Source organism: Enoplosus armatus, chromosome 5 (genome assembly GCF_043641665.1).
Source record: "Enoplosus armatus isolate fEnoArm2 chromosome 5, fEnoArm2.hap1, whole genome shotgun sequence".
Lineage (NCBI taxonomy): Eukaryota > Metazoa > Chordata > Actinopteri > Centrarchiformes > Enoplosidae > Enoplosus > Enoplosus armatus.
Genome location: NC_092184.1, coordinates 5,421,369 through 5,448,403, shown reverse-complemented (window position 1 = coordinate 5,448,403; position 27,035 = coordinate 5,421,369). Strand labels below are relative to the sequence as shown.

The 27,035-nt window shown below is 42.4% G+C and overlaps 4 protein-coding genes across 4 annotated transcripts; 3 read left to right on the top strand and 1 right to left on the bottom strand.

Annotated features, from left to right (window-relative positions):
- The first annotated feature begins 394 nt into the window (after nucleotides 1-394).
- LOC139285314 (zinc finger protein 271-like) lies at nucleotides 395-4,571 on the top strand. The gene is made up of 4 exons (XM_070905865.1): nucleotides 395-853; nucleotides 1,422-1,792; nucleotides 2,016-2,085; nucleotides 2,245-4,571. Exons 1-4 carry the CDS (start codon nucleotides 436-438, stop codon nucleotides 3,825-3,827), a joined length of 2,442 nt encoding a protein of 813 aa, XP_070761966.1. The 5' UTR covers nucleotides 395-435; the 3' UTR covers nucleotides 3,828-4,571.
- Nucleotides 4,572-7,909: 3,338 nt separating this feature from the next.
- LOC139285319 (zinc finger protein 431-like) lies at nucleotides 7,910-9,466 on the top strand. Its single transcript, XM_070905868.1, has one exon. The coding sequence runs from the start codon at nucleotides 7,960-7,962 to the stop codon at nucleotides 9,286-9,288; it is 1,329 nt and encodes a 442-aa protein (XP_070761969.1). The 5' UTR covers nucleotides 7,910-7,959; the 3' UTR covers nucleotides 9,289-9,466.
- A 1,988-nt stretch (nucleotides 9,467-11,454) lies between these two features.
- LOC139285317 (oocyte zinc finger protein XlCOF6-like) lies at nucleotides 11,455-18,669 on the top strand. The gene is made up of 8 exons (XM_070905866.1): nucleotides 11,455-11,610; nucleotides 13,214-13,312; nucleotides 14,194-14,404; nucleotides 14,853-14,923; nucleotides 15,688-15,813; nucleotides 16,015-16,300; nucleotides 16,822-17,567; nucleotides 18,298-18,669. Exons 1-8 carry the CDS (start codon nucleotides 11,455-11,457, stop codon nucleotides 18,562-18,564), a joined length of 1,962 nt encoding a protein of 653 aa, XP_070761967.1. The 3' UTR covers nucleotides 18,565-18,669.
- A 1,394-nt stretch (nucleotides 18,670-20,063) lies between these two features.
- On the bottom strand, nucleotides 20,064-25,961 carry LOC139285318 (leucine-rich repeat-containing protein 15). Its single transcript, XM_070905867.1, has 4 exons — nucleotides 25,746-25,961; nucleotides 24,073-24,745; nucleotides 20,866-21,280; nucleotides 20,064-20,721 (listed from the first exon to the last, which is right to left on the bottom strand). The coding sequence occupies exons 1-4, from the start codon at nucleotides 25,959-25,961 to the stop codon at nucleotides 20,064-20,066; spliced, it is 1,962 nt and encodes a 653-aa protein (XP_070761968.1).
- Nucleotides 25,962-27,035: the final 1,074 nt, after the last annotated feature.

Here is a 27,035-nt window from a genome sequence, read left to right as displayed (position 1 = left end):
TGACCATACAGTCTATGAGAATGACATGTCAGTCCATGAATATAAATAGTATTACAGTACCTTCAAAAATACAATTTGTATTTTAATAGAAAGAAAGGTAACTCTAGAAAATACATTTCAACCCCAAATTATGTCGTTACTTTCTTGGCAGTATATCGTAGTCATAATCGATATTTATTGTTGATTTTAGTGGGGTGTTTGGAGCTTTTATTTGGAAATGTAAACCCTGACACCGGAAGCGGATATGAAACACGGAACCTTATCGGGAACGCACTGGCCGCCATGTAGGACAGCAAATGTTGCTTGTACACGGAAGAAAGACTGTTGTTGTGTTTAAAGTACAACTGACTCTGCATTAAGTTACTGTTTAAGTTTTGAAATGCGCTACGAAGTGGCGGACACCGCGGGCTGAGCTTTTAATTTGACAGAATTAAAATGGAGACGAGGTTCGGCAGCGAAGTGGCGTCGATGGTGGAAGTCGCCATACAGGCGACCGTTTCTGTTTTCAGGGATGTCTGGGCGAAAGAGGCGCCAAGCACGGTGTGGGACGAAGCGAAGTTCGTTGAAGTCCAGGAGATAGAGAAGTGTCTGGTGGCTCAGATCCACAAAGTGTTCACGGAGTTCTCCTCGGAGCTGTTTGAGGAGAACGAGGCTCTGCGGTCCAAAGTGGAGCAGCTGGAGGATGTGCTGCAGAGGAAAGCCGGGAAGCTGGAGCAGGAGCTGGAGGCTAGAGTGGGTCAGCTGGGCAAAGAGATGGAGCAGCTGGAGAAGGAGCTGAAGAGCATCAGTGAAGGCGGCAACAAGACACAGGGAGGCCCGACCCACATCCTGCTGCAAGACGGCTCCCTGATAGGTGAGGGGCAGTCACTCTGATGACCACATGAAAACTCATCACTCAGTTATGTTGACTTTAACAACATCAACTGTGAGATTGGAGGAAATGTTAGGATTTAGGGCTCTACAAAGTCATGAAGTTTACGTTTAAACTAAGAGTGCAGACAGTTTTCAGTAGAGGCAATTAAGACCACAACTAACGAGTCATTCCATTATTGATTAGTGTTTCAATTGTGGATTTATTGATTAGTCTACGAAATGTTAGAAAGTGAAAATACCCATTCATATTTCCCAGAGACAAAGACTTGCTGTCCTAAACCCAAAGATATTTCATTTGCAATGATACTCAACAGAAAAATGCAGGAAACCTGCACATAACAAATGAATCTTTGTCATATATTTTCTCCTTATTGTGCTACATTTTGTTATGTTTGATATCTTCAGATACAGTTAAGTACAGTTTCTTGCTTTTCTGTGTGTTCCATTTCATGAGACAGTGCTTCTTGTGATAAACATATTACATTATATCTTTTAATGAAATGAGTTCAGTGTTGATTATGTCTCTCTGTGTCCTTGACACAACACAGGATCACCAGTGTTGTCGGTCTCCACCAGTCCTGCTGCCCCTCTGGTTGCTGCAAAGGAAACCACTTCAAACCCTCCTTCAGTTTCAGCAGGAAGCAGTGAAGCAGCTCCCAGCTCCACAGCTGTATCTGCAATTGTCCCACAACCTGCAATAGCCCCGATGGTGTTTGTTGGCAGAGTCAGCTCCGCTCCTACGGTGCTGTTGGTGGGCGCCAGCCAAGTCGTCAGCCAGCCCCCAACTCCATCGACAGCTGAAACGTCAGTAACAACGCAGCTTGTCCCCAAACCAGCAGCCTCGTCGGGGTCTATGCCTCAGGACATCCCCAGTCCAGACTCCAGCACTGTCAGTGGTGTTGACTCGGCACAAGAAAAGGTTGGGTGATCCTGTACTGTTTTTGATTTAACTCTATAGATCTAGATTTGCCTGGAAGCCACAAGGTCAATAATGGACCTGTCAAAGTGTCTGTATACTGTCTACATCTCTGTGGTGTTTATTTACCACCCTGGTGGAGATATAGTGTGTACTGTAAGGGCAAAACAGGCTGTGTGATTAGTGTTACGTCTTAAAAGTCAAATTATTTCCTTTTGCATCACAGAAATTGGTGGAAGAGGCACCTTCAGGGAGAACAAGGAGGACGAGGAGAGCAACTTCTAAAACTGAAGAAGGTATGATTCGATTTCAGACTGCTGCTTCTTACAAGATGTGAACATAACATTAAAATTTGGGAAGGAACTTGGAATAGGTAGAGGATACAAAAAGTGACACTAAAATAAAATCTTCAAATAATACTCATTTTGTATTGTATTGTTTCTCTCCATTTCCAGTTTCCGCTGACAGCAGCACAGAAGAGAAAAAAATCAAGTCCGGTGGAGTGCAAAAAAAGAAAGAGCCACAGACAGTGAAGCGGTTCCCGTGTGAGCTTTGTAGCGTCAGTTTTCATTGGAAAGGTGAATTGAAGAAGCACATGAAGGTCCATAAGAAGCCTTTTCCTTGTGATCAATGTGGCCGAAGTTTCCTTGAAAAGAAGTCTCTGGAAAATCACCTTTTGCGTCATGAGGCAAGTAAAGCCCCCTTGCCCTTCCCCTGTCCTCAGTGTAAAAGGTCGTACCGAAAAGAGCAGTCGCTTCAGAATCACCTCAAGCGGCATCAGTGGCTGAAACCACCAAAGCCGTTTGCGTGCGATCAGTGTGGGAAAACATTCAGACTTCAGCAGTCTCTGGAAAACCACCTTTTACGCCACGAGAAGTGGAAGCAAATGCTGAAGTGCCAGCTTTGTGACAAGACTTTCAAGACGTCAGTCCAGCTGAAATGTCACATGGCCGTACACTCGGAAGACAGACCATTCAGCTGTGCAACATGTGGGAAGGAGTTCAAGAGTAAAGACACCCTTCGCTTCCATCAGATGGTCCACACGAGCGGTAAAAAATACAAATGCACAATGTGCGATGAGACTTTCAAATATGCCCACTCCCTGACTGTGCATAAGAGGAAACACACAGGCATCACTCCGTTTATATGCACTGTGTGCAACAGGTCGTACAGGACTGGCACTGCTCTGAAGAGACACAGCGTAGTCCACACTGGGGAGAAACCGTTCACCTGTCACATATGTGGAGCGAGGTTCAGCCTGAACAACAACCTCAAGAGGCACCTTCGTATTCACACAGGAGAGAAGCCGTTCACCTGCCAGGAGTGCGGCAAGAGCTTCGCTGACAACAACAAGCTGAAGTCCCACATGCTGATCCACGGTGCCAGAAAACCTTTCATGTGTGATCTGTGCGGGAAGACCTTCCTCTTCAACTGCAGGCTGCTGATACATCAGAAGTACGTGCATGCGGAGAGGAACGAGGAAACAGACGGCACACAAAGATCTCCCCAGACTAGAAGGCGAGACAAGTCACTGGTTAAACCATTCAGTTGCAAAATATGCCTGAGAGGTTTCAGCGCCGCTTGTTCGCTCAAACTTCATGAAAGAGGCCACAGTGAGCACAAGGAGTTCAACTGCGGTATATGTGGGAAGTCTTTCCATAACAAATACTCTTTCGGCTATCACCAGAGAAGCCACTCAGGGGAGAAGCCCTTTGTTTGTGATGTGTGCGGGAAGAGATTTTTCCATGCCGGTAGTCTGAAGCAGCACGAGCGGATTCACACTGGTGAAAAACCATACAAGTGTGACCAGTGCGACAAGGCCTTCAGAACTGACGGAAACTTCTACAGACACTTGCGGATCCACACGGGTGAGAAGCCATTTGAATGTCTGTACTGTCACAGGAAGTTCCACCAGTCAAATCAGCTCAAGTCCCACATGCAGGTCCACACCGGGCAGAAGCTCTACTCGTGCCAACAGTGTGCCCGGGGCTTCTCTGATTCAAGGCAGCTCAAGAAGCACAGCTGTGACGGCTCCTAGGTGATGTGACACTGTAGTGTGTTGCCCACCAGAACGCTCAAACAGCGGCATGTTTGTATTAAGGGAAACAAAATTATTTGTGTGTGGTTTAGTAAAACAAAGCTGAACAAGAGTGACAAAAATAACGTCATCTTCATAATCTGTTGTTGAGAGCCTGTACAAATATGGTCAGTTGTAGAAAGTGAAGATGTAGAAAATTAAGTAAAATGCAAAACATTTGCTTGTGATAGCTTCACAGTAGCAAAGGGATGCTTGTTTGTCTTCATATTATAAACTGGTAGCTTTTGGCTGTTGGCCAACTAAGGAGAATTATTGATAGTAAAAGTAGTCGCAGCTCCATGCTCATTCTGAGCATTCACAGTAGAGGTTAGCAGCATTGTTCGAGGCATTTATAATCAGTTTGTTTCAATAACCGCAGCTATTAAAAACATTGAAAACACAGATACTACTGTTTACATTCATAAAACATTGAGGCCATTTAAAAATCAAAAATTTCACATGTGAAACCCCAAATAAAGGTGTTGAGGTAAGATACCTCTGAAGATGATAAATGCAGCAAAGATGCCAACATGTTTTCAAGGTGTGTTTTAGGTCTGATAACTCCTATTTCTGTTCACCAGATGAGTTGATATTAAAGATTAGATGAAGAGATTAAGGTAATTGTTTGAATGGCAATTCTTTGTTATTTTGAAAGATTTCCTTTACTGTTTTGTAGTAATTTTATGTTTTGTGAATTCATAACAATCCAATAGAATGCCATTTAACATGTAATTATTTTCAAACAACAAAAAATTGAAATTGTAAAATGACTTTCTAATGTACAGTTCTGTGTAATATGGCGCTGTATTTATATTTTTTTCTTTTGTTGCAATTAAAGCATATTTGCAATCGAAGCAAGTTCCAGAGTTTTATTTTGAAATAGGATTTTTACCTCTGGTGTACTTCCATTTCCGGAATCAATGGCGCTAACTGCCCTGCTATTTCTGTACGCTGATAAGAGTTAGCTGTTAACTTGGAAGGTAAAATGTCAGAACACTTAGTGTTTTATTCAGAAACAAAGTCCATCATGGAGACAGCCATTAAAACCGTTGTTGATGTTATCGGACATTCAAAAGAAGAAAATTCCACAAAGGAGCCAAATACGAGACGTAAGGTGAGTCAACGGTTCATATTTCTGACGTACCGGTTCATACATACGTCGATGACTGCGGACACCGCAGACTCAAGATTGTTAACTGGCCAGAAACACTAGTTGGAGGAGATGCAGCCGACGGGATAAAATCAAGTAGAGAGGCATCGCAACGTTAACCGAAACAAAGATGGCGGATTGTCATCGCAGACTAGCTAGCTTAAATTGTAAAGCTAAAAGTTCTAGGGGAAATAATGAAGTTCTCGGTATGCAATAAGCTTTACGTTGGCGTGTAAATATTGATTCAGGCCTTTATTATGGTTTTTTTTGTTCTGTATTAATGTCTGGTAAGCAACAGGGTACGTTACCACCTCTTATCTCTGTTAATGAGTACAAAATTTATCCTGTAAATCCCGACATAGCGTTACATAATTTTCTCTCCTGGACAGTGGTGGAAAGTAACTGAGTACTTTTACATCAGTACAGTTTTCAGCTGTTTGTACTGTTAGGTATATTACTTTTTACTCCACTAACATTACATTTATCTGACAGCTATGCCTACTAGTTACTTTACAGATGAGGTTAGACATTAAAAAAAAACCACATTGTTAGAGATTAAACCAGAGGTTCTCAACCTTTTTGGCTTGTGAAAACAAGCAGTCTGTTTGGGGTCTCTTGTCACATTTTACAAGTCGTTAGTAGTTCCTCCAAAGAGTGATTTCACCTTTCAGCTTCTCACATTGTTTCACATTTGAGGCGCAAAGGTCTAATTATACAATATTTACCAAAAAAATGCAAAAATTGGAGAATAATTCCAAAAATAAATATACATTTGTGAGGCAGAACTTCATCATCTCATGACCCCTCAGATTTATCTTGTGACCCTTTGGAGGGTCGACCCTCGGTTGAGAACCACTGGACTAAACTAGTTAACTGTATATAAAGTACTCCAAACAAGTATTTTTACTGTTGATACTTTAAGTACATTCCAGAAAATAGACCACCAGTTTGTATTCCATTTTTAAACCACAGTTGGCACTCACATTTGATACTTGTGTCCACCATAAAAACATCTAACGTCAGATTTTTTTTATCTAATAGCTATGTCATAACAAGTAGTGCTGACTGCTGTATTTTAATCCTCACAGCCAGATTTTGACGGCATTGTGGAAGTGTTGGCACGGGAGGCGACGAGAAAGATCAACGCCATTTTCTCCCAACTGTCCTCAAAGCTGCACAACGACAACAAGACCCTGAAGGCCAAAGTGGGACAGCTGGAGAGCGAGCTGAAGACTGTGACTGGAAACTTTGAAAACGCCAGAATGTGGAGAGAAAACGTCCTGAGCGGCTGCCCGGTCCTGTTCGAGCAGAGTGGGTTGATCTTCACCTTGAAGCCGTTTGGGAAGTTAAAGAGTAAGACAGATAAATTAACAGAGGGAGTCGCAGGATCGTCGCCTGCTGCTGGGATGCAGAGTGGACGTGATGCTGGTAAGTTTCCATTAAAGGAAAAAAAATTTAAAAACATTTTAACCTCCTAAAAGTTTATTTAAAGTTATTTTGGGAAAAGTTATGAGCTAAATGGGAAGTAGACAAAACACGTGAGGGTTCCTCAAAACTGCACATCAGAAAATAACTTCTGGGGTGCACTGAACATTACAAAGTGTACAGTGTACAAATATTCCATGGTTGGCTATGTACATTTACTCAAGTACAATTCCGAGGTACTTTTACTTCACTTCAGTATTTCGATTTTGTGCTACTTTAAACTTCTACTCCACTACAGTTCAGAGAGAAGCATTCAACTTTTTACTCTCTTTACATTTATTAGATGCATTTAGTTAGTTTACAGATTCAGATTATTGATACCAAATATTATCAAGAAATAGAATGATAGATTATTATAGATTATGTACAGTCATTCAAATTAGCTCCACATTTACCAGCTACAACATTAAACTGATGAACACATTATGAAACAGACCATTCTGCATAATGAATACTTTTACCTTTGGTACATTAAGTACCAAATGATGATAATGAGTACTTTATTTAAGTTATGCAAGATTTTTACTTGTAACAGAGTATTTCTACACTGTGGTACTCGTTTAAGTAAAAGATCTGAGTACTTCTTCCACCACTGATGGACAGTCGTTTTATCAGTTTTTGAATTACACACTCACAATAATAATAAAACACAAAGATAAATATATCAACAACAGTAAAATAAATAATACTAATAATCTTTCTATAAAGTCCATCAATTTACCTTAAACTGTATCAAATTCATTAGTGGGGTTTCCCTTAAATGATTCATATTTCTTCCTTAAGGAACACAGGATAACAACTCTTTAAAAGATACTATCTTTCCTTCATTGCTATTCTTGGAAGAGAAACATTTCTGATGATCTGAAAACATGTATTCTGTGAAATGTTTCATAGCACCAGAAAATATTATTTCCATCTAGTTTTGCAGCATTTTATTGTTACTGGGAACAGAACATTTACAGTATTCTCTAGCAATATCTAATGTGTCTTTGTTTGTATTCTTTCGTATTAATTTCCTCAGCAAAGGAGGTGAACACTGAAGCCGAGTCCTCGCGGGCTTGTAGACTAGGTGAGATTTAGTCATCCACATTAATACAGAGGAAAAAAGACAAATAGTAAACATATTTCAATAAAGCGTACATGAGTGGGACTTTAAATCATAATATGATTTCTTAGTCTTGTCATAAACAGTAATTATGTACTTTTTTAATATGTAATTGATGAGAAGTTCATTATTAGCAATTAACAGTGGCTTCTGAAACTCAACACTTTTTACTCTGGACGTTACTCTGGATGTGTGTGATGGCTTTTATCTTCTCCTGTCTAGACACTGTAGACGATTGTACCACAACAAACATGGCAGAATCCCAAAACACACAGGACGCAGAAATCTGCAGGAAAGGGAAGGTCTTCGTATGCAACGTCTGCAACAAGAGCTTCAATCGGCAGTTTCACCTGATGAAGCACATGAACACTCACAAAGAACAGAGGCCTTTCGGCTGCAGCCAGTGCCCGAGAAAGTTCAGGAATACAGCGTCCTTTGAGTTCCACCTGCTGCGGCACGAGGAGAGGAAGTTTGCTACCTTCAAGTGCCAGCTCTGCGAGAAGACGTTCAAAACTAAAATGCGCCTGAAGACTCATCAGCTTGTGCACACAGACACGAGGCCGTTCGTCTGCTCCACCTGTGGGAAGGGCTTCAAGACTAAACACAACCTGCAGGCTCATCAGGTCGTACACACTGTTGAAAAGCCTCACAAGTGCTCGGAGTGCGGGGAGAGTTTCAAGTACGCGTTCACACTGCAGTGCCATAAAAGCGTTCATACTGGTGAGCATCCTTACAAATGCACGGTGTGTGGCAAAGCTTTTATAAAGAGGAGATCGCTCAGGACGCACCAGTCGGTCCACAGAGGGAAAATGTTTACATGTGAGACATGCGGAGCAGGCTTCACCCTTCAGCACAACCTGAAGAGACACATTCGTATTCACACAGGTGAGAAACCGTTCAAATGTAAAGTCTGCGGGAAGAGTTTCATTCAAGACAACAAGCTGAAAGCACACATGCTTCTTCATGGGGCCTCAAAGTCATTCATGTGTGACCTGTGTGGAAAGACTTTCCTTTACAACTGCCAGCTGCAGAAACACCAGAAAGTGAGTCATGATGACACACACGGACAGGTCGTCAGAAGACGAACTCGAGAGAGAGGCAACCGCAGGGTTATCTATCGACGGGACAGAACAACAATAGATGTGACGCCACTCAGCTGCAAGACTTGCCGCAAGGGCTTTGACACCGCAAGTTCACTGAAAAGACACGAGCTCATTCACACAGGTCAGACGCAATACAGCTGCGACACATGTGGGAAGTCTTTTTTCTACAAAGCTACGTACGACTACCATCAACGGATCCACTCTGGAGAACGGCCATTTGGTTGTGACGTGTGTGGGAAGAGGTTCATCATCCTTCAGGCTCTCAAGTCCCACAAACTGCAGCACTCTGGAGAGAAACCACATAAATGTGAGCAGTGCGGCAAGGCCTTCAGGATCTACACCAACTACCTCAGACACTTACGGATCCACACAGGGGAGAAGCCCTACGAGTGTGAAGTTTGTGGAGTGAGGTTCAGGCAGCTTGGACACGTAAAGTTTCACATGCAGGTCCACACAGGAGAGAGACCATATTCCTGCAGCAGCTGTGGACTTGGATTTTCAGACTCAAGGCTGCTCAAGAGACACAACTGTTCTGACAAATACCAGAAAATGTTAGGGAGCACAGTCGCTACGTCCTGAAACTGAGCATCCCATGATGATAATGACGACGCAGCCATCAAGCTGCACTGCGGTAAGAGACTCACATGTGGTCGATCTTTAATAGTTAAAACAGGAGCTGATGTAGAACTAAAACTAAACCACTAACTGTGCATCCAATAACAGAAAATCCTGCATTGTTAGCTGAATAACATGATTAAATTCTGCCTGAAGAAAATGCTTTGAAAACATTATTTTTATCATTATGAAACTTTTATTTGAAGTGTCCTCAACTAAAGATATATGTTTATGCAGAAGGTTGTTTTTAATCATATGATTCTTCAGTCTTTTCATATTTTCAATTTTTCTTCGGTTTTGGTTTATATTTCTGCATACGTTCCAAACAGCAAAGCACAGTAAAGTGTTAAAATGTTAAAACTCAGATTCTCGTCTATTCAGTGATGTTTCCTTTCAGTTGAAGTAAATGATTTTCCCCCGAACAGCTATCCAGGTGATGACATGATAGGTTTTATTTTGAAAGGAAATGAATATGTTGCTCAGAGTCACCTGCCATCCCTCTACATTACACTACAGTGTACAGTCAAACCATAGAGGCATTTTTCTTCAATATGTTTGAATAAAATAAGTTGGATTTTACTTGTCTTTGTTGTTTATTGTGTTTAAGTAATGTTTATTTTGAAAGTAATTACCGGAAGTATTCTTATGTTATCATGCCTGCCTTGACCTTTTGCGTTGATGTAGTTCCTCACTGTGAACGCTGGAGGGCAGCAAAGTATCTCGATCCTACGTGGAGTCAAATGTCAACCCCACCAGATAATATTATCTCCAGAACAGCAAAGAAATTATCAATGTTTTCTAATAATATGTGTTACTGTTTATTTGTAATAATAACATATAATCATAAATGTACATCGATACAGTGCATACGCCTCAAATGTATTGTAGTGTTGCAGTTCCCCACTGTGGCCACCAGAGGGCAGCAAACACTCGTATCTCTAAATACACCTTCAGATGCTGCAGAAATAATAAAACTTCAGATCAAAACTTTCAGCATCAATGAATAAAGAGAGAGGAGTTTTTGAAGCACAAGATTCAAATAATGTGTATGTATTGCAGGCATGTTTGTTTGAATGCATTGTTTAATAACAAACATTATGTTGTTACTACATACACTGTAAACATCGTTACAAACAAGATAATGATACCTTAAGTAACAATAATAATAATAATGATTCATTTCGCCATTATACCAACTGAAGAAAATTGTAGTTTTTAACTGTGACCATTAGAGAACGATTAACTTTATCATTTCATGTTAATTTCTGCCAATTCATTTATGTCTACTTCTGTGTAAGTACACTGAGAGCAAAAGAACTGGAGTTAAAATTCCTTGTGCATGTAAACTCGTATGTGCTTCGATTTGGCTAGTTAACTCTATTTTGAAGGGGTTAGGATTAGTATTGGCCGGAAGTCTTACTATGCTATCTTGTCTGACTTGACAGTGTTGTCATGATGTAATTCGTCAATGTGACCACTGGAGGGCAGTAAATACCCACGATTCTTAACCGTCAACTAGCATGATCTCCAGAACATAAAATTATTATAAAAACATTTCTTTATTGATACGGTTTTACCATTACTGGTGTTGATGTTGTTATTTCTCACTAATCTCACGCTAATAATAATCTAACCATATTGATTTTAATGACAGTGTTTAAACCACAAATTTCGATAGTGTTGCAGTTCCTCACTTTGGCCACTGGAGGGCAGTGAATACGTGTTTCTGAATACATTCGTGAGCTTCACCAGCGTCAAAGCAGACACAATACCACACTCACACTTCCGGTTGAAAATTAGAAAATAAAACAATTCAGAAATTACATACAAGTAATTATTTTGTTACTTATATTGATGTAGTATTTACATGGGAAATTCGTGATCACACGTACAAAGACAACTTCCTCATTTCCTTGCCTTCACCTGAAGGACTGAATAAATGGGGCCGTAGTAAGTATGCGTGCTTTTATTTTGAAGAACATGAACCGGGAAGAGGAAGATGGGGTCGTGTTGTGAGTGGTAGAATTTATTCACCATAACGACAATATTGTAGCAAATAAAGCTATTCGTTTCATTATACAACTACAGAACTGATACAACATTTATAGCTGACATATATAATTGGTCAGAATGTCAGATCTGGAGGCGCAGGTAGGCGCCATTTTGGAGGTAACGGTCAATGCGACTGTGACAGAAATTACCAAACTTATCGGCGGCTTCGATTCAACAAATCCAGAAGTGTCATCATGTACGGCTGAAAACACACCTGGGCCATCGGACGAGAAGGTACGTTAAGCTGTTTCTGGTGACTGTGTGTTGTTTCGGTGTCGGTTGCTCCGGTGTTGATGCTCCCTCTTTAACTGGCATCTAAACAACCAGCTGATCATAGAAATAGAAGAGCTAGCTAGCTGCTTCAGTTAGCTTCCAACGACTAAACTCAAATAACTACTTACTGCAGGGATGGTACGCTGGGTGGAGCGTATATTCAGGTTAAATTAAATGTAAATATGGAGGTCTGGTTGATCAAGGTAGCACAACAGTAGAGAAGGATCCATCTTTGATCCCCATTTTGAGTAAGACAGCAGGCCCAGGCCTATCTATCTGCTGTATGTCTACAGACGTTTCAGCGTGAACGTTACCTGCAGGATCACTTAATCGCTTCTCAATTTACAATTACAGCCAGTGGTGGCGTGCATCTAAGTACATGCACCCAAGTACTGTACTTAAGTACAATTTGGTGGTACTTGAGTATTTCCATTTATGCCACTTTGTACTTCTACTCCGCTACAGTTTGGGGGTACTTTGCAGATTCAGACCTTCAATACAAAGTAGAAAACTACTAGAAGAAACCTACTTCTTCACCTCTTATGAAAGCTGCTGTGATCATAATCACAGTGAAATCATGTGACAGTATATCTAATTATGTTTTACGTAGTTATCCAACATCAAAAGCATGCAAACCTTCTCCTCACATACAGTATAACTAGTGGTCGGAAGTAACTGCACAATTACTCAAGTACTGTACATGCTTATGATTTTGAGGTAGACCTACTTTATAGCTGCAGTTACTTTGCAGTTATTTTTCATGAATTAGTCAATTGTTTATATAAAAAAAGTACTTGTTTTATAAAAAAAAATCCAAAGATTTTCACATAACATTATAAAAAATCCTCACATTTGAAAAGCTTGAACCACCAAATTCTTCTTCAAAAATGACTAGGTTAGTTTTTTATCAGAATTGTTGTCCATTCATTTACTCTTGATTGACTATTCCATTTGTGATAATTGAGATAATTGTTTGTCATTGATATAAATTAAACTATCCAGAAGTAAATAAAGTAGTAGGAATGCAGCCACAACATTAAAACATTCTTTACATGTTCATTCATAATTAATAACACAGATTCTACAACATAATACATTTACTTAAGTAGTGAATGTTGGACTTTAGTGTAATTTTTAATTGAATTGTGTGATATATTGTATTAGTGTGATTGTTGTAACAAAGAACAGTCTATACACTGTCTCATTAAGCCAAGTTATTAAAAGTCCCAAAGTACTGTCTTGTGTGTAAACAGCATGTTAAAAAAAGCCAAAACGTGCAAATATTCCATTTGAAACAGAGAAGCAAACAACTCTTGGCATTTGTTAAGTTGTAACTAGCAAACATTTACAAATTGATGTACTTTTTATATATAATAAGAATAATTGTCCTAATTGGTCTTATAGTAAGAAAACAGGATGTTGATCATTATATTTTAATATTGCTGTTTTTACTCTCCCTGATTATCTGAAACAATCAGTTAACTTCACCCTTTGCCATGAGACTATATAAGTATGTATTTAGTGTGTACCTGCCTCTAACAGTGATCTGTGTCGCTCCCGTCAGGTGATCCAGTTCAGCGTCTTCATGGCGTCTCTGGCTCGAGAAGCTGTGGAGAAGATCTGCCAGCTTTTCCATGAATGTTCCTCTCTGCTGCAGTTAGAAGTACGTCACTTCACTGCATTGGTATACTCGTGTCCAGAAGCCTGTTGCAGTCATTTTAGGAAAATCAATCTTATTTATTGTTATGATGAGGAAAAGGATGTCATTATATCAGGATCTTATTCCAGCATATTTTCCTGAAGCTGAAGTTAGTTAGTTTCTAATTCATAACATATCTGTACGTGGCATGTACCATGCATATGGTACAGAATGTTTTGCAGGGGCATCAATTAATCTACGTGAATCTTTCAGCAACATACATAGAACTTATTACGCTCTTTATTAGACCTTCGAAGAAGAAGTCCTATGTCTGCAACTATTATTTTCATTATCTTATCTTTTTCTCGATCAACCGCTCAATCATTTGCTCTATAATATAAAAATGTCCATCACAGTTTCCTAAAGTCCTTTAAATTGCTTACAACCAACAGTCCAAAAGCCAAAGATGTCATTGGAAAGTCAATTCTGACATTTAAGAAGTTGGAACCAGCACATTTTTATTTTCTGTTGATTGACTAGTCGATCAATCGTCTAATTGTTTTAGGTCCAGATGATCCACATTATTATTTACCAAGAATAAATACCGTGATGGACAAACATGTGAGAAGAAATAGTTGAGACTAAGATATCTTGGGTTTGATTCGTTTCTTTATCACTTCAAGATAAGTTGAAGGCTAAACAATGAGCAGCGTGTTTAAATGGAACAGACTGTCAGTCAAAGTGTCTGTAATGTTTTAACATTTCTGGTTAGAGATGATTTGGCTTATTCGAGAAAGTTTACAGTAAAAACAGAAAATAGTAGCAGTTCAACTTTAACAAAATTGTTAAATTTGACATTTGTCATGATTTCTATTTAAAAAGCTGACGTTCGTCTTGGTCTGTAGGTGACGCAGGGAGTTGCCGAGATTGAGGACCTGAGGAGGAGACTGGAGGTGGCAGAGACAGAGCTGAAGCTGGTGCTGGAGGCTAGCGGAGGCCAGAAGGAAGCGGAGGAGCTGACGGAGGGAGGCGGCGAACCGAAGGAGGGCTGGAGGGCCAAGGGAGCAGAGGGAGAGACTGTCCAGAGCCAGCGCTCAGGGAGGAAGAGTCGCAGAGGTGATGAGATTATCTTTCACTGTGTTGTTTTCTTAATCAAACATTGAGTGGAAAATGTGTCATGTTGCTTATAATATGTTATGACACATGTTGATATCTAACTCAAAGCAGTCTTTGCCAGAGATCTTCTGTTGTCCATGTTTTCATCAATTTGAGTCTTTAAAGTTAAACCTTTGCCTTTCCACTCACAGTGCGCGTTGTTGGGCTAAAAAGCAGACTTTAAAAGTGCAGTGACGATGATGTTAGGAAGCATTTTGTCCTTGTGTTTTGTCTCTCTACTGATGTGACAGCAGTTTGCTATTGAAGAGTTAAGGAGGTGACACAGTACAGTGCTGTGTCTCCACTGTCTTTGCTCTCTTTCTCATTCTCTCTGTCTCCAATGTTTTTAGTCTGAAGAAGCTGAAATTGCCACAGAAACACTGATAAACAGCTTTTTTAATTTTTACAGTTGTGGCTAGTGGTGATGCTGGAGTGAAGAGGTCGCCTATAATTCACCTGTGGAAAGGCAGAACTTACGAGGTAGAGTCTTGTCTTATGTAGATGATCTGACATCTTTGTTGAGGTTGAACTGGGTTTTATATACTGGTCTCTCTTTCCCACTTCCTGTTCTCTTCCTCACACCATGTTCGACTTTTTCATCATGAAATAGAGAGCGCAAATAGCCAAGTGTCAAAGAAGTTGTTTTTTGTATTGTTTTATTGTTAAACTATATGGCCCAAAGTATGCGGACACCTGACCATTACTCTCAAATATGGCTGTTGAATGCATTAATCTGCTACTGTAACTTTCCACAAGAACCTGACTGCAGGGATTTGATCCCATTCAGCCTCAAGAGCATGAGTGAGGTCCAACACTGATGTTGGGTGATCAGGTCTGGCTCTCAGTCAGCATTCAGTTCATCCCAAAGGTCCCGGGTGAGGTTGAGGTCAGGACTCTGTACAGGCCAGTCAAGTTCTTCCACACCAAACTGGGAAAATCATTTCTTTAGTGGAGCAGGCTTTGTGCACGGGGGCGTTGTCAGGTTGAAACAGAAAAACTGTTGCCACAAATTTTAAAGCCCACTATTGTCTAAAATACCATTGTTTGCTGTAGCACAACGATTTCCCCTAATTGGACTTAAAGAGGCCCGAATGAATCATGAAAAACACACTTAGACCAAAAGTACACAAAATGATGTGGACAGGGGGCCCACATCTGTTTATTTTTAGTTCCCTAGGCCACCCAGACATCGTGTCGTCTGTGTTATGACCCTTAAATCTGTCCGTATTCTCGCCTCCTCTCAGGACAGTGTCCAACCTGTGATAATAAAGGAGGAAGGTTTGGAGGCGTTCGCTGACCAGGCGTCCTCTGATTCCGGTCAGTACAGAGACGATCCAGGCCAGGACGATGGTGACGACCCAGACTACCAGGTTGATTTTGTTATTTGTCTGTTTATCTGTTGTCTGTAATGTTCATATCGTTTTTATTGCTTTGTTTCTTATTTTTGCCTGTTTATGTCCCCTGCTATTATGTAAAGAACTGAACACACATACATGGTCTACTAATTAGAAACCGAAAACAAAGAAGAAAAGGAAAAGTGGGTTAAATAATTTGTACAATTTTTCTGTTAGATGGAGCCAGAAGATCCAGATGACGGTGGCCCTGGATACGCCACCAGACCTAAACGTGTTCTAAAGCCCAAGTCCCTTCGAGGCCGAGCGAAGAAGGAGAGTCAGAGTCAGAACCAGCAGCCTCTGAGCTGCAAACACTGCAGGAAAACCTTCACCAAGCTGCTGCAGCTCAAAGCCCACCAGGCCGTCCATGGGGCGAACGCTGAGAAGCCCTTCCACTGCTCTCAGTGTGGCAGAGGCTTTTCATTCCAGCGAAGCCTCAATGCACACATGCTGCTCCATACAGGTGAGTGTTTAGCTTTATGTTACATTGATAATACAGTACGAAGGGCATAAGGTCTCCACAAGAAGCTGACCAAAACAACAGCCCTGACATGTTATTGCCTGTAAGTAGTTATGGTGAGCTATGGTGTGAAGAAACATCCATATAAACATACACAGGAAACGTGTTTACACATCCAGCAGACACAGCGACGTTAGCATTCATTTGTCGGTGTTTCTGGCCTACTGATGAATTTACATCCAATATTTACTCACGCTAAATGTTCCGCTTGCTTCACCTCAGGTGGTGCACAGCGGGTTAATCAAAGGGGGGGTGATGAGATCAATGAGACTCAACCATACACTAAAGTGCTTTAAAACCAAAACATTGAGCTAAAAGGGGCTTAAAATTGTTTATCAGTGCAAGAGACCTTTCACATTACATCTAGTCATTTGATTTATGTTTATTAAAAATGTTTATTGGGGGAGCTTTAAGAAGCATATTCCCTTTTGATTATGCCATATTCTCATTGCTCCCATTTACAGGTGAGAGACCACACACCTGTGATGTCTGCGGGAAGGGTTTCACCCTGAAGCAGCTCCTGAGGAACCACCAGCGTCTCCACGCTGAGGTCCGGCCGTTTCGCTGTGAACAGTGCGGTAAGAGCTTCTATCGAGCCCACGGCCTGAAAATGCATCAGATGGTCCACACGGGGGAGCGGGCCTATAACTGCCAGTACTGCAACAAAAGCTTCACAATACAAGGTAACCTGCAGCGCCACCTGCGCATACACACGGGGGAAAAGCCGTTCAGGTGCGAGACTTGTGGCAAGAGCTTCAACCAGGCTGACACTCTGAAAGGCCATCAGCGGATTCACACTGGTGAGCGTCCCTTCAGCTGCGAGACCTGCGGCAAATGTTTCATCCAGAAGAGTGCCTTGAAGATGCACCAGAAGACCTCTCACTCAGGCGAGAACTCACTGGCATGCGTAGCGTGCGGCACTACAGTGGCCTGTGTGGACTCGCTCCGCAAACACCTCCAGACGCATGCGGCAACTATCCCGTGTACATGTGTGCTCTGCGGCCGGCGGCTCAGCTCCATCACCGACCTGCGCTCGCACCAGCAGCACCACACCGTGGACAGGCCTCACAGCTGCGGGCTCTGCGGGAAGAGTTTCAAGTCGTCCAGTTACCTGAAGATTCACCTGAAGACGCACAGCGGGGAGAGGCCCTTCTCCTGCGACATCTGCGGACGCATGTTTACACAGCACAGCAGCCTTAAATCACATCAGGTAGGTTCACATTGATCACTGTTTTTGTAATGGACAGATTCAACAAGCAGGAAAATATATCCCCATCCCTGTCATTCTCTGTGTTTGACATAAAAACAAAAATATGTTGCTGATATATATGAATTGCGTACAAACTGTTGCAACTTACAGAGTTTTTTATTTTATTTTATTATTTTTACTGGCATATTTCAGCACAGCAACTTCTACATATCAGTAGAATATTCTCTCACTCCGACCCTCTTGACTTCAGGGTCTTTATGGAGGTTTCTGTTGCACTCGACCTCATCTACTGTGGGTTACAATATCTCTCGTCTAATGTCTCCTTGACCACCTCTCTCTATTAGTCATGGATCCTGTTATAACACTATATGGCTGAAGCTCTGCGGTGTGAAACTATTTTTACTATTTGGTAACATTTTTCTGAATGAAACTTTCCCACAAACCTGGACGAACGCGCACCTCCTCGGGAGCAGGCCGCATTCAACAGGCTGAAACAAGCGATTTACAACTGATTTGGGAATTTATGAGAGTTTGGATCCGACTTGGAACACCTGTGCGAGCAAACCTCACAGACAAAAGTAAGAGAGGTTTAGGATGAGAATACAAAAATGGTCTTGCATAAAGCCCAATGTTTTATATATCTTTATACAAGACGTTTTACAAGATTTGTAAGTCGTACATCTGAAAATGATTTCGCTTACAGTTTTTCTTTTAACCCTCCTCTCCACAGGTTGTCCACACCGGAGAGAAACCGTTCAGCTGCGACACATGTGGGAAATGTTTCAGCAACACGGGCAACCTGAACAGACACCAGCGTATCCACACCGGGGAGAAGCCGTTCAGCTGCGACACGTGCGGCCGCAGCTTCAACCAGGGCAACAGCCTGAAAGCTCACCAGCAGATACACACCGGGGAGAAACAGTTTATGTGCGACAAGTGTGGGAAGAGTTTCTCCTACCTGAGGAACCTGAAAGACCACAAGTGTTTCTACGTCTGAAGCTAAACTGTGATGACACACCTGCCCTGGTGGCAGAGCAGATTGTGTAAGCTTCCCTGTACCTGTTCAGGAATACATGGATAATAAAGGAAGACTTTGCAGTGATTATGAAGTTGGGTTTTCCAGATTTGTTTTGTTTGACTGCAAAGCTATCGTCAAGGAAAGTGGTGGAGATAGATGCAGCGTGGAGTTCAGATGAGTGAACAACTAAATGAACAACCTATAGTTGAAAAGCTGAAGACAGTCACTGTGTACACTATCACGGTCAAGGCATTTACCTGACACTGTTATCCAGTCAGATGGTGAAACAGGTATGACTACTTGAAAAACAACATTTTAAAGAGTGCATATAATAATCTTAAAATCAAGAACTGCTGGTAAATGTGAAAACAGTCACGACTAAGGAGAGCAGTCAGCAGTATTTGGTGTGTGTGGTTTTAAAGGAGCACACGTCACCCTAAATTTAAAACATTGACACAGAAAAGAGAAAATGCAGCGTTTATTTGCGGAAGTAACTGAAAATGAGAATTTCCAAAGTATCACGGTATCACTGGAGGAACCTGCATGTACTGAGAGCCTTTAAGTTCTTTAGACTAGTGAACACCACAATTGTGAACAGAACAGATTCCTCGTTAAAGATCAAACTGATTAAATTGTCCTTGATTATTGTAAACAGCTTTTTTCAGGATTTTTAAACAAACCCATTTAAATTGTAAGACTGATTTTATAGTTTGACCAACTTGAAGAGTGCTTTCCTGTCTTTTTTCCAAACATTCAGATTATATCTCCAATAGATAGATGATGAAATACAACTGTGAGGTTTTGGAAACGAAGTTGTCTGATGTCTTGACTGAGAACAATTATGAAACAGTAATTTTGTAAGAATATTCTGTAACTTCTCTTGTGGAGTGTTTATTTGTTATATCTCAACTTTGTGGCTGTGAGTCAAACTGATAAACATTGAAATCTTAAGAGGTTTTTTTTCTTGTATTGCCTTTTATAATGCAAAAAAGGTCTAAAATCTCTTTTTGACTGGTATACTGTCAAATGCACACACAAACACACTCAACAGTTTGTACATATTTCCTGTCGTCAAGCCAGTTTTCACAGGGCTTATGAACACATGGTCAACGCTCATATCCTTAAAGTAAGACTATTAACTCTTAATATCATCAAGATACAACACCACGACTAGAGTTCATGTTGTCTTATGTTTAGGCTTTACTTCAACATTTAAGTTAAATCACTTATTCGTGGTGTCAGTTTGGGTTATTTTCAAGTTTTGCAAGAATCCTAAATACTCACAAATCTAAGTTGCACTTTTGCAGGATCACATTATTCCAGTGCAAATTCCCCGAATCCATCTTTACACATTTCCTGAATGCATCTATATATATTCAAACTTCTGAGATTGGGGTGCAAATACTTAAAAAGCAAGAGCAGACATGAAAAGCAAAGGCAGGAAGAGGTTAGAGAGGACAAAACCACTGCAAAGGATGTCATAGTGGGCTGACAGCTATGAGAGAAATCGTGAGCAGCATTTCTAAAGGAAATGCAGGTGACGAGACACTTGCAGCACTTGTAATGCAATGATCGTGTGACAACAGGGGAGACAGAGCTGCCTGCGAGAGCGGTGTATCCTCAGTAAAGGGTGAGGAAGAAGAGGGAGGAGAGTTTGACAAAGAGAAGAAACAGATGGGCTGGTCTCCGAGCTTGTCTCTGTGCATGTTGACCCAGCTGCTGATGTAGAGAATACGTGCACAGGTGCAGTCCCACAAATTACCTGACAGATAGACAGTGCTAAGGTTTCTCAAAGGCTCCAATGTTCCATTCTCCACTGTCCTGAGCTGGTTGGACTTCAAACTCAATTTCTGGAGGTTTGTAAGTCCTTGAAATACATCAGGCAGCAGGTGATCCAGCTTGTTTGCATCCAAGTTGAGTTCTGTTAACGTTGAAAGTCGGGCAAAGAGCTGAGGGTGTAAACTATCCAGGCTGTTATTCTTTAGCAGAAGCCTGCGGAGGTTGTGGAGGAGATAGAAGGTGTTGAATGGGATGTCCTGGAGCTGATTGAAGCTCAGTTTGAGCTCTCTGAGGCTTGTCAACCCTACAAAGTCATCAGGAGACAGCTCTGAGATATGGTTGTTGTCCAGCTTCAGTCTTGCAAGATTTGTTAGATTCATGAACAGGCTTGTGGAAAGGGTACCTATGCGGTTTTCATCTAGTTTTAAGTATTTTAAACTGATAAGGTCTCTGAACTGGTCCCGGTGTAGAGAGGAGAGATGGTTGCGAGAGAGACTCAGCGAATCTATTTTCACCAAACCATGGAAGACGGAGGGATGTAGAGACCTGATGTGGTTGTCATTGAGGTGTATCTTCTTGAGGTTCCTCATCTTGTGGAAGAGGCCTTTACGAAGGTGCCTCAGAGCGTTGCGCTTCAAGTACAGGTTCTGCAGTGACTTGAGCTTGTTGAACACAGAAGGGTGGAGCTCCTTGATGCGGTTGTCCGACAGCTGTAACTCTTTGAGATTGGTCAATGAATCAAATACCCCAACGGGTGTGGCAGAGATCTGATTGCTGTCCAGTCGCAGCTCTTGCAGATTATTCAAGTTTCTAAATACACCCAGAGGAAGAGATGTCAGTCTGTTCCTGTACAAATCAAGGAACTCAAGGCTCATCAGGTCATTGAAGACCTTTGAGGGAAGATAATCTATGAGATAATCTATGTAACGACGTGACAGTGATCCGACGGCATTGCTCTCCTTCCCTGGAAACTTTTTTCATAAACTGTAAACCTTACTACTCCCCCCGTGAGTTCGCTTCATTCATTCTGGTCGGTGTTTACATTCCACCGGAGGCCAACGTGCAGGACGCACAGCGCGCACTCGCCGATCAGATACTGGAAACGGAGCGGACCAACCCGGACTCCTTAGTTATTGTCCTCGGTGACTTTAACAAAGGTAATCTCAGACATGAACTCCCCAAATACAAACAGTTTATTAAATGCCCCACCAGGGAGGGGAACACTCTGGATCACTGTTACACCACAGTCAGTAACGCTTTTCACGCCGTCACCCGCGCTGCACTGGGACACTCTGACCACGACATGGTCCACCTGATTCCTGCATACAGGCAGAAATTAAAACTTTCTAAGCCTGTTGTGAGAACTTCGAAGAAGTGGACCAGTGAAGCTGCAGAGGACCTGAAGGCGTGTTTGGACTGTACTGACTGGGATGTTTTCAGGACTGCTACCAACAGTCTGGATGAGTACACAGAGGCTGTGACTTCATATATCAGCTTCTGTGAGGACTGCTGCGTACCAACTCGGACCAGGGTGAGTTACAACAACGACAAACCCTGGTTCACAGCAAGACTGCGACAGCTGAGGTTGGAAAAGGAAGAGGCGTTTAAGAGTGGCAACAGAGTGGAGTTTAAGGAAGCCAAGTACAAGTTTAGCAAGGCGGTGAGGGAAGCTAAACGACTGTACTCAGAGAGACTACAAAACCAGTTCTCCTCCAACGACTCTGCTTCTGTGTGGAGGGGGCTCAGGCAGATCACCAACTACAAGCCAAGAGCCCCCAACTCTGCTAACGACCGACGCCTCGCCAACAGCCTCAACGACTTCTACTGTCGCTTTGAAAGACAATGGGACAGTCCTGACACCATCCCCCACACCATCACCCACCAGCTCCAGCCCAACAGCCCCAACCCCCTCATCACACCTGGGGCTGAACTCTCACACCTCCTACCACCACAGCTGCCCCCCACAGCGCCCCCCACTCCTCCAGCATCGACACCTCTGTCTGTCCTTGAAAGAGATGTGAACAGGCTCTTCAAGAGACAAAACCCGCGTAAAGCTGCTGGACCAGACTCCATCTCCCCATCCTGCCTGAAGCGCTGCGCCGATCAGCTGTCTCCGGTGTTCACGGACATCTTCAACACCTCACTGGAGACATGCCACGTGCCAGCCTGCTTCAAGGCCTCCACCATCATCCCCGTCCCCAAAAAACCAGGGCCCACAGGATTAAATGACTACAGACCCGTCGCCCTGACCTCTGTGGTCATGAAATCATTTGAACGCCTGGTCCTGTCCCACCTCAAATCCATCACAGACTCTCTGCTGGACCCCCTGCAGTTCGCCTACAGAGCCAACAGGTCTGTAGACGACGCCGTCAACCTGGCTCTACACTTCATCCTCCAGCACCTGGACTCCGCAGGATCCTACGCCAGGATCCTGTTTGTGGACTTCAGCTCTGCCTTCAACACCATCGTCCCGGCTCTTCTTCAGGACAAGCTCTCCCAGCTCAACGTGCCTGACCCCACCTGCAGGTGGATCACAGATTTCCTGTCTGACAGGAAGCAGCACGTGAAGCTGGGGAAACACGTCTCTGACTCGCGGACGATCAGCACCGGCTCCCCTCAAGGCTGCGTTCTTTCTCCACTACTCTTCTCCCTGTACACCAACAGCTGCACCTCCAGTCACCAGTCCGTCAAACTCCTGAAGTTCGCGGACGACACCACCCTCATCGGACTCATCTCTGGAGAGGATGAGTCTGCCTACAGGTGGGAGATTGACCACCTGGTGACCTGGTGCAACAGCAACAACCTGGAGCTTAACGCTTCAAAGACAGTGGAGATGGTTGTTGACTTTAGGAAGAGCGCAGCCCCACCCGCCCCCATCACCCTGTGTGACTCTCCAGTGGACACTGTGGAGTCCTTCCGTTTCCTGGGCTCCATCATCAGCCAGGACCTCCGGTGGGAGCTGAACATCAGCTCCCTCATCAAGAAAGCCCAACAGAGGATGTACTTCCTGAGGCAGCTGAGGAAGTTTAACCTGCCACAAACAATGCTGGTTCACTTCTACACCGCCATCATTGAGTCCATCCTCACCTCCTCCATCACCGTCTGGTACGCTGCTGCCTCCACCAAGGACAGACGCAGACTGCAGCGTATCATCCGCTCTGCAGAGAGGGTGATCGGCTGCAACCTCCCATCTCTTCAGGACCTGTACTCCTCCAGGACCCTGAGGAGAGCAGGGAAGATCGCTGCCGACCCCTCCCACCCCGGACACCATCTGTTCGACCCCCTCCCCTCTGGCAGGAGGCTGCGGTCCATCAGGACCAAAACCTCCCGCCACAAAAACAGTTTCTTCCCCTCTGCAGTCAACCTGACAAACTCTCACTGACACCCCCCCGAACACTACCGCAAGCTATACGTTATATTAACGTACATCACCCCTGTCCCCACTGCGTTACATTAACGCACTCACCCCCTACTGGACACTTTATCTGGACACTTTACTTTACTTTATTCTGGTCACTGCACTGTTTGTTATTTATCTTATCTTATTTTTATTTTTATTCTTATTGTTATTTTAGCTTTTATATTCTACTTATTTGTTATCAAAACAATAGCACCTTCAGACCACAGCAAATTCCTTGTAATGTATGTTACTTGGCAATAAACAGTTTCTGATTCTGATTCTGATTCTGATTCTGATTCTGATGAGGTTGAGATTTAGGTCCAGCTCACTCAGCATGGTCAGACCTCTCAGGGATCCCTCTGACAGAGTGGTCAACTTGTTTTTGCTCAAGTCTAGATGAACCAACAGGCTCAGAGAGGAGAAGCAATCCTCTGATAGGCTGATGAGGTTGTTCATCTGTAGATGCAGACTATTGAGCCTATTTACATCCCTAAATGCCTCAGCAGGAACAGTGACCAGCATGTTGCCACTCAGGTCAAGGTGTTGGAGACCTGTTGCTCCTCTCAAGCTGACCTCACCCACACTTGTGATTCTGTTTCTGAACAGAACAAGTTTCTCCAACACAGTTGAGTTCTTGAACACACCTTCCTCTATCTTTGTTATATTATTATGGTTAAGGTAGAGGTCAGTGAGGGCGAAGGCTCCTTCCAATCCACCAACCTGTAACGTTTGAATCTGGTTAAAGTTCACATTCAGTGTCTTCAGATTAGCTAATCCACGGAGGAATCCGATTGGTAGATATTCGATCTGGTTCTCACTCAGGTCCAGTAAGGTGAGAGCAGGGCAGTTTAGGAACTGACCAGGGTGTAGAAACTTCAGGTCATTGTCTCGTACAAAGAGCTTAGACAGCTTTGTCATATTAGGCCAAACTGGGTTGAGGGATAGGAAGACATTCAGCTGATTCTTAGTCAGATCCAGGTCCTGCAGAAAATCCAGGAAGGAGAGAAGATGTGTGAAAAGTCTGTCATGTGTAATTCTTTAGAAATATTGTAGAAAAAACATAGTTTTAATTTAATAATAATGACAATACATCAGACTTGAGTGTCTTGGGTTAGGGTTAGGGACCAATTGGGCATTAAATCTTTGTTTTAAAAGAGATTAGCCTACGAGCTCGACATTTGGTTTTGAAAAGCAGATTTTAAACCATTTATAATGGAATTCTGTTATTCTCATTTTTGTTTTAAAAATTAAATTACATTTTTTCACTTGGGGATTACGTCTTTGTGCTATGCTAAGCTAAGCTAAGGCTGCTGACTGGAGCTTCATATTCAACGAAAGTGGTGTTGATCCTCTCATCGAACTCTGCAAGAAACATATTTTTCCCAAAATACATATTGCTTTGTAAAGTTAGGCTAAGGTGTCTTAGCAATTGCCTATTTATACAGCAAGTCCAATATTTACTCTCCTTTTAGCTCTGTTGTTCTCCACCAGAAATATTTGGTTCTTTAGCTAGTTGAAGTTAGCTAGTCCTAGCTGGGCAGGTAAGATCCATTTCATATTACATGTAGTTATTCGAATCATTGCTGATATAAAATATGTTAACTAGTGGAGCATTGCATGACTACAGTAATAGAGTTGCATGTTTTAATATATTAGTTACAAATCACACACTTAAATTCAATTACTAAAGATTTTTAGATTGATTTCTTCCAGGTAGACATTGGTTTCCATTCACTATGGTACGAGAATTGCGATTTAAAAGATACTGCATGTTGTCTTTGTCAAACCATGCGAAACCACCAGCAGTATAGTTCTTTAATGAAGGTTCAGTTCATCACTATCTTGCTGCAGGATTTCACCAGTAGACAGACACTTAAGGACAAAATTTAACCCAGAGTCTCTAACAAACAGGCCACAGTGCTGCATCATTTTCAAAAGCATCACACAAAGCACAGTTTCCAGGCTACTGTATGTTTCATACCTGCAGTTTTTCCAGCCCACGCATGGGTATTTCCTGTATCTTGTTGTATGAGACGTACAGCTGCTCTGTGCCCTCTGGCAGCTCAGGGATCTGGTCCAGTCCTTTCTCTGAACACACAATAGTGGTCAGGTTGTAGAGACATTGGCAGGCTGGGGGGCAGAGGTTAGTCGCCCCCGCCAAGAGGCTCAGGGAGACCAGAATTAAGGCTGCAAGCATGGTCGGCTACAGCTGAAGACAAACATGGAGCATGGGAGAATTGAAACAGTACAATATTGTTCCATTGCAAAGTGTTTTATACACCCCAAAAATGCTGGTGTGTACAATCTTCTATTCAGTAAAAAGTGTTTTGTTAGACCATTGTAATTGCTTTCAAAACCAAACTTACCACTGATAAGAAGGCAGTGCTTGAAGATTTAGTTTTGTTGCAGGATGTTTTTGCTAAAAGCTGAGATTGCAAACTGTCTCTATACTTGACTGTAGAGGCTGCTCTGTGACATACGTTTATCTGTTGCAGAGGAAGGTGTGGTTAAGAATGACTTCCTAGAACAATGACAAAAACCCATGCATCTCATACAGTTTCTGTCATGCATAAGAGATCAAAAAAAAAAACACTGCAAACTAAACACATTCATCTTTAGATTACTTTTTCCTCTAGAGAAATTGAGACTCAATAAGGAATGGGCTGATAATACACACACACACACACACACACATACACACACATCCATATACTTTTGTCTTGCAGCCAGGTAAAACATAGAAGATATTTTTGTTGGTATTTGTTGGTTGGTATAATGCTCATGCATGTGTGTGTTGTGTAATGTCTTAAAGAGAAATAATTGTGCTCATCCGTAGGTGATGGGTAACTTTAACAGTCGTTCATGAGGACTTGAGCCCTTGTAGGCAGCCTGACCTGCTCGCTCTGCTTTTGATTTAATGCCAATACATTTGTGTTTATAGGCAGTTATGCTATTTGACCTATCTGTGTCTTATTATTGCCGATAAACTATACAATACAGTACATCACTGCAGAGTATACTGTTGGCCGTATTGTATCATGCTGTGATGTTTGGTTTCAATACGCGTGTAGAGGTCTGATGTGGTCATTAACTGATTATTATATATCAGATATGCTGACATAAAGCATGTAGGCCTACATGCTTGCAGCTATAAATGTTTCTTTGCAACAAGAGTCCTGTCAGGATCTCTTTGAGGCATGTGCAAGTGTTCATTCACAGCTGTCCCATTAGAGGGTGGGGGTTTGGTGGTGTCCCCCTCAGGCTCATCAGT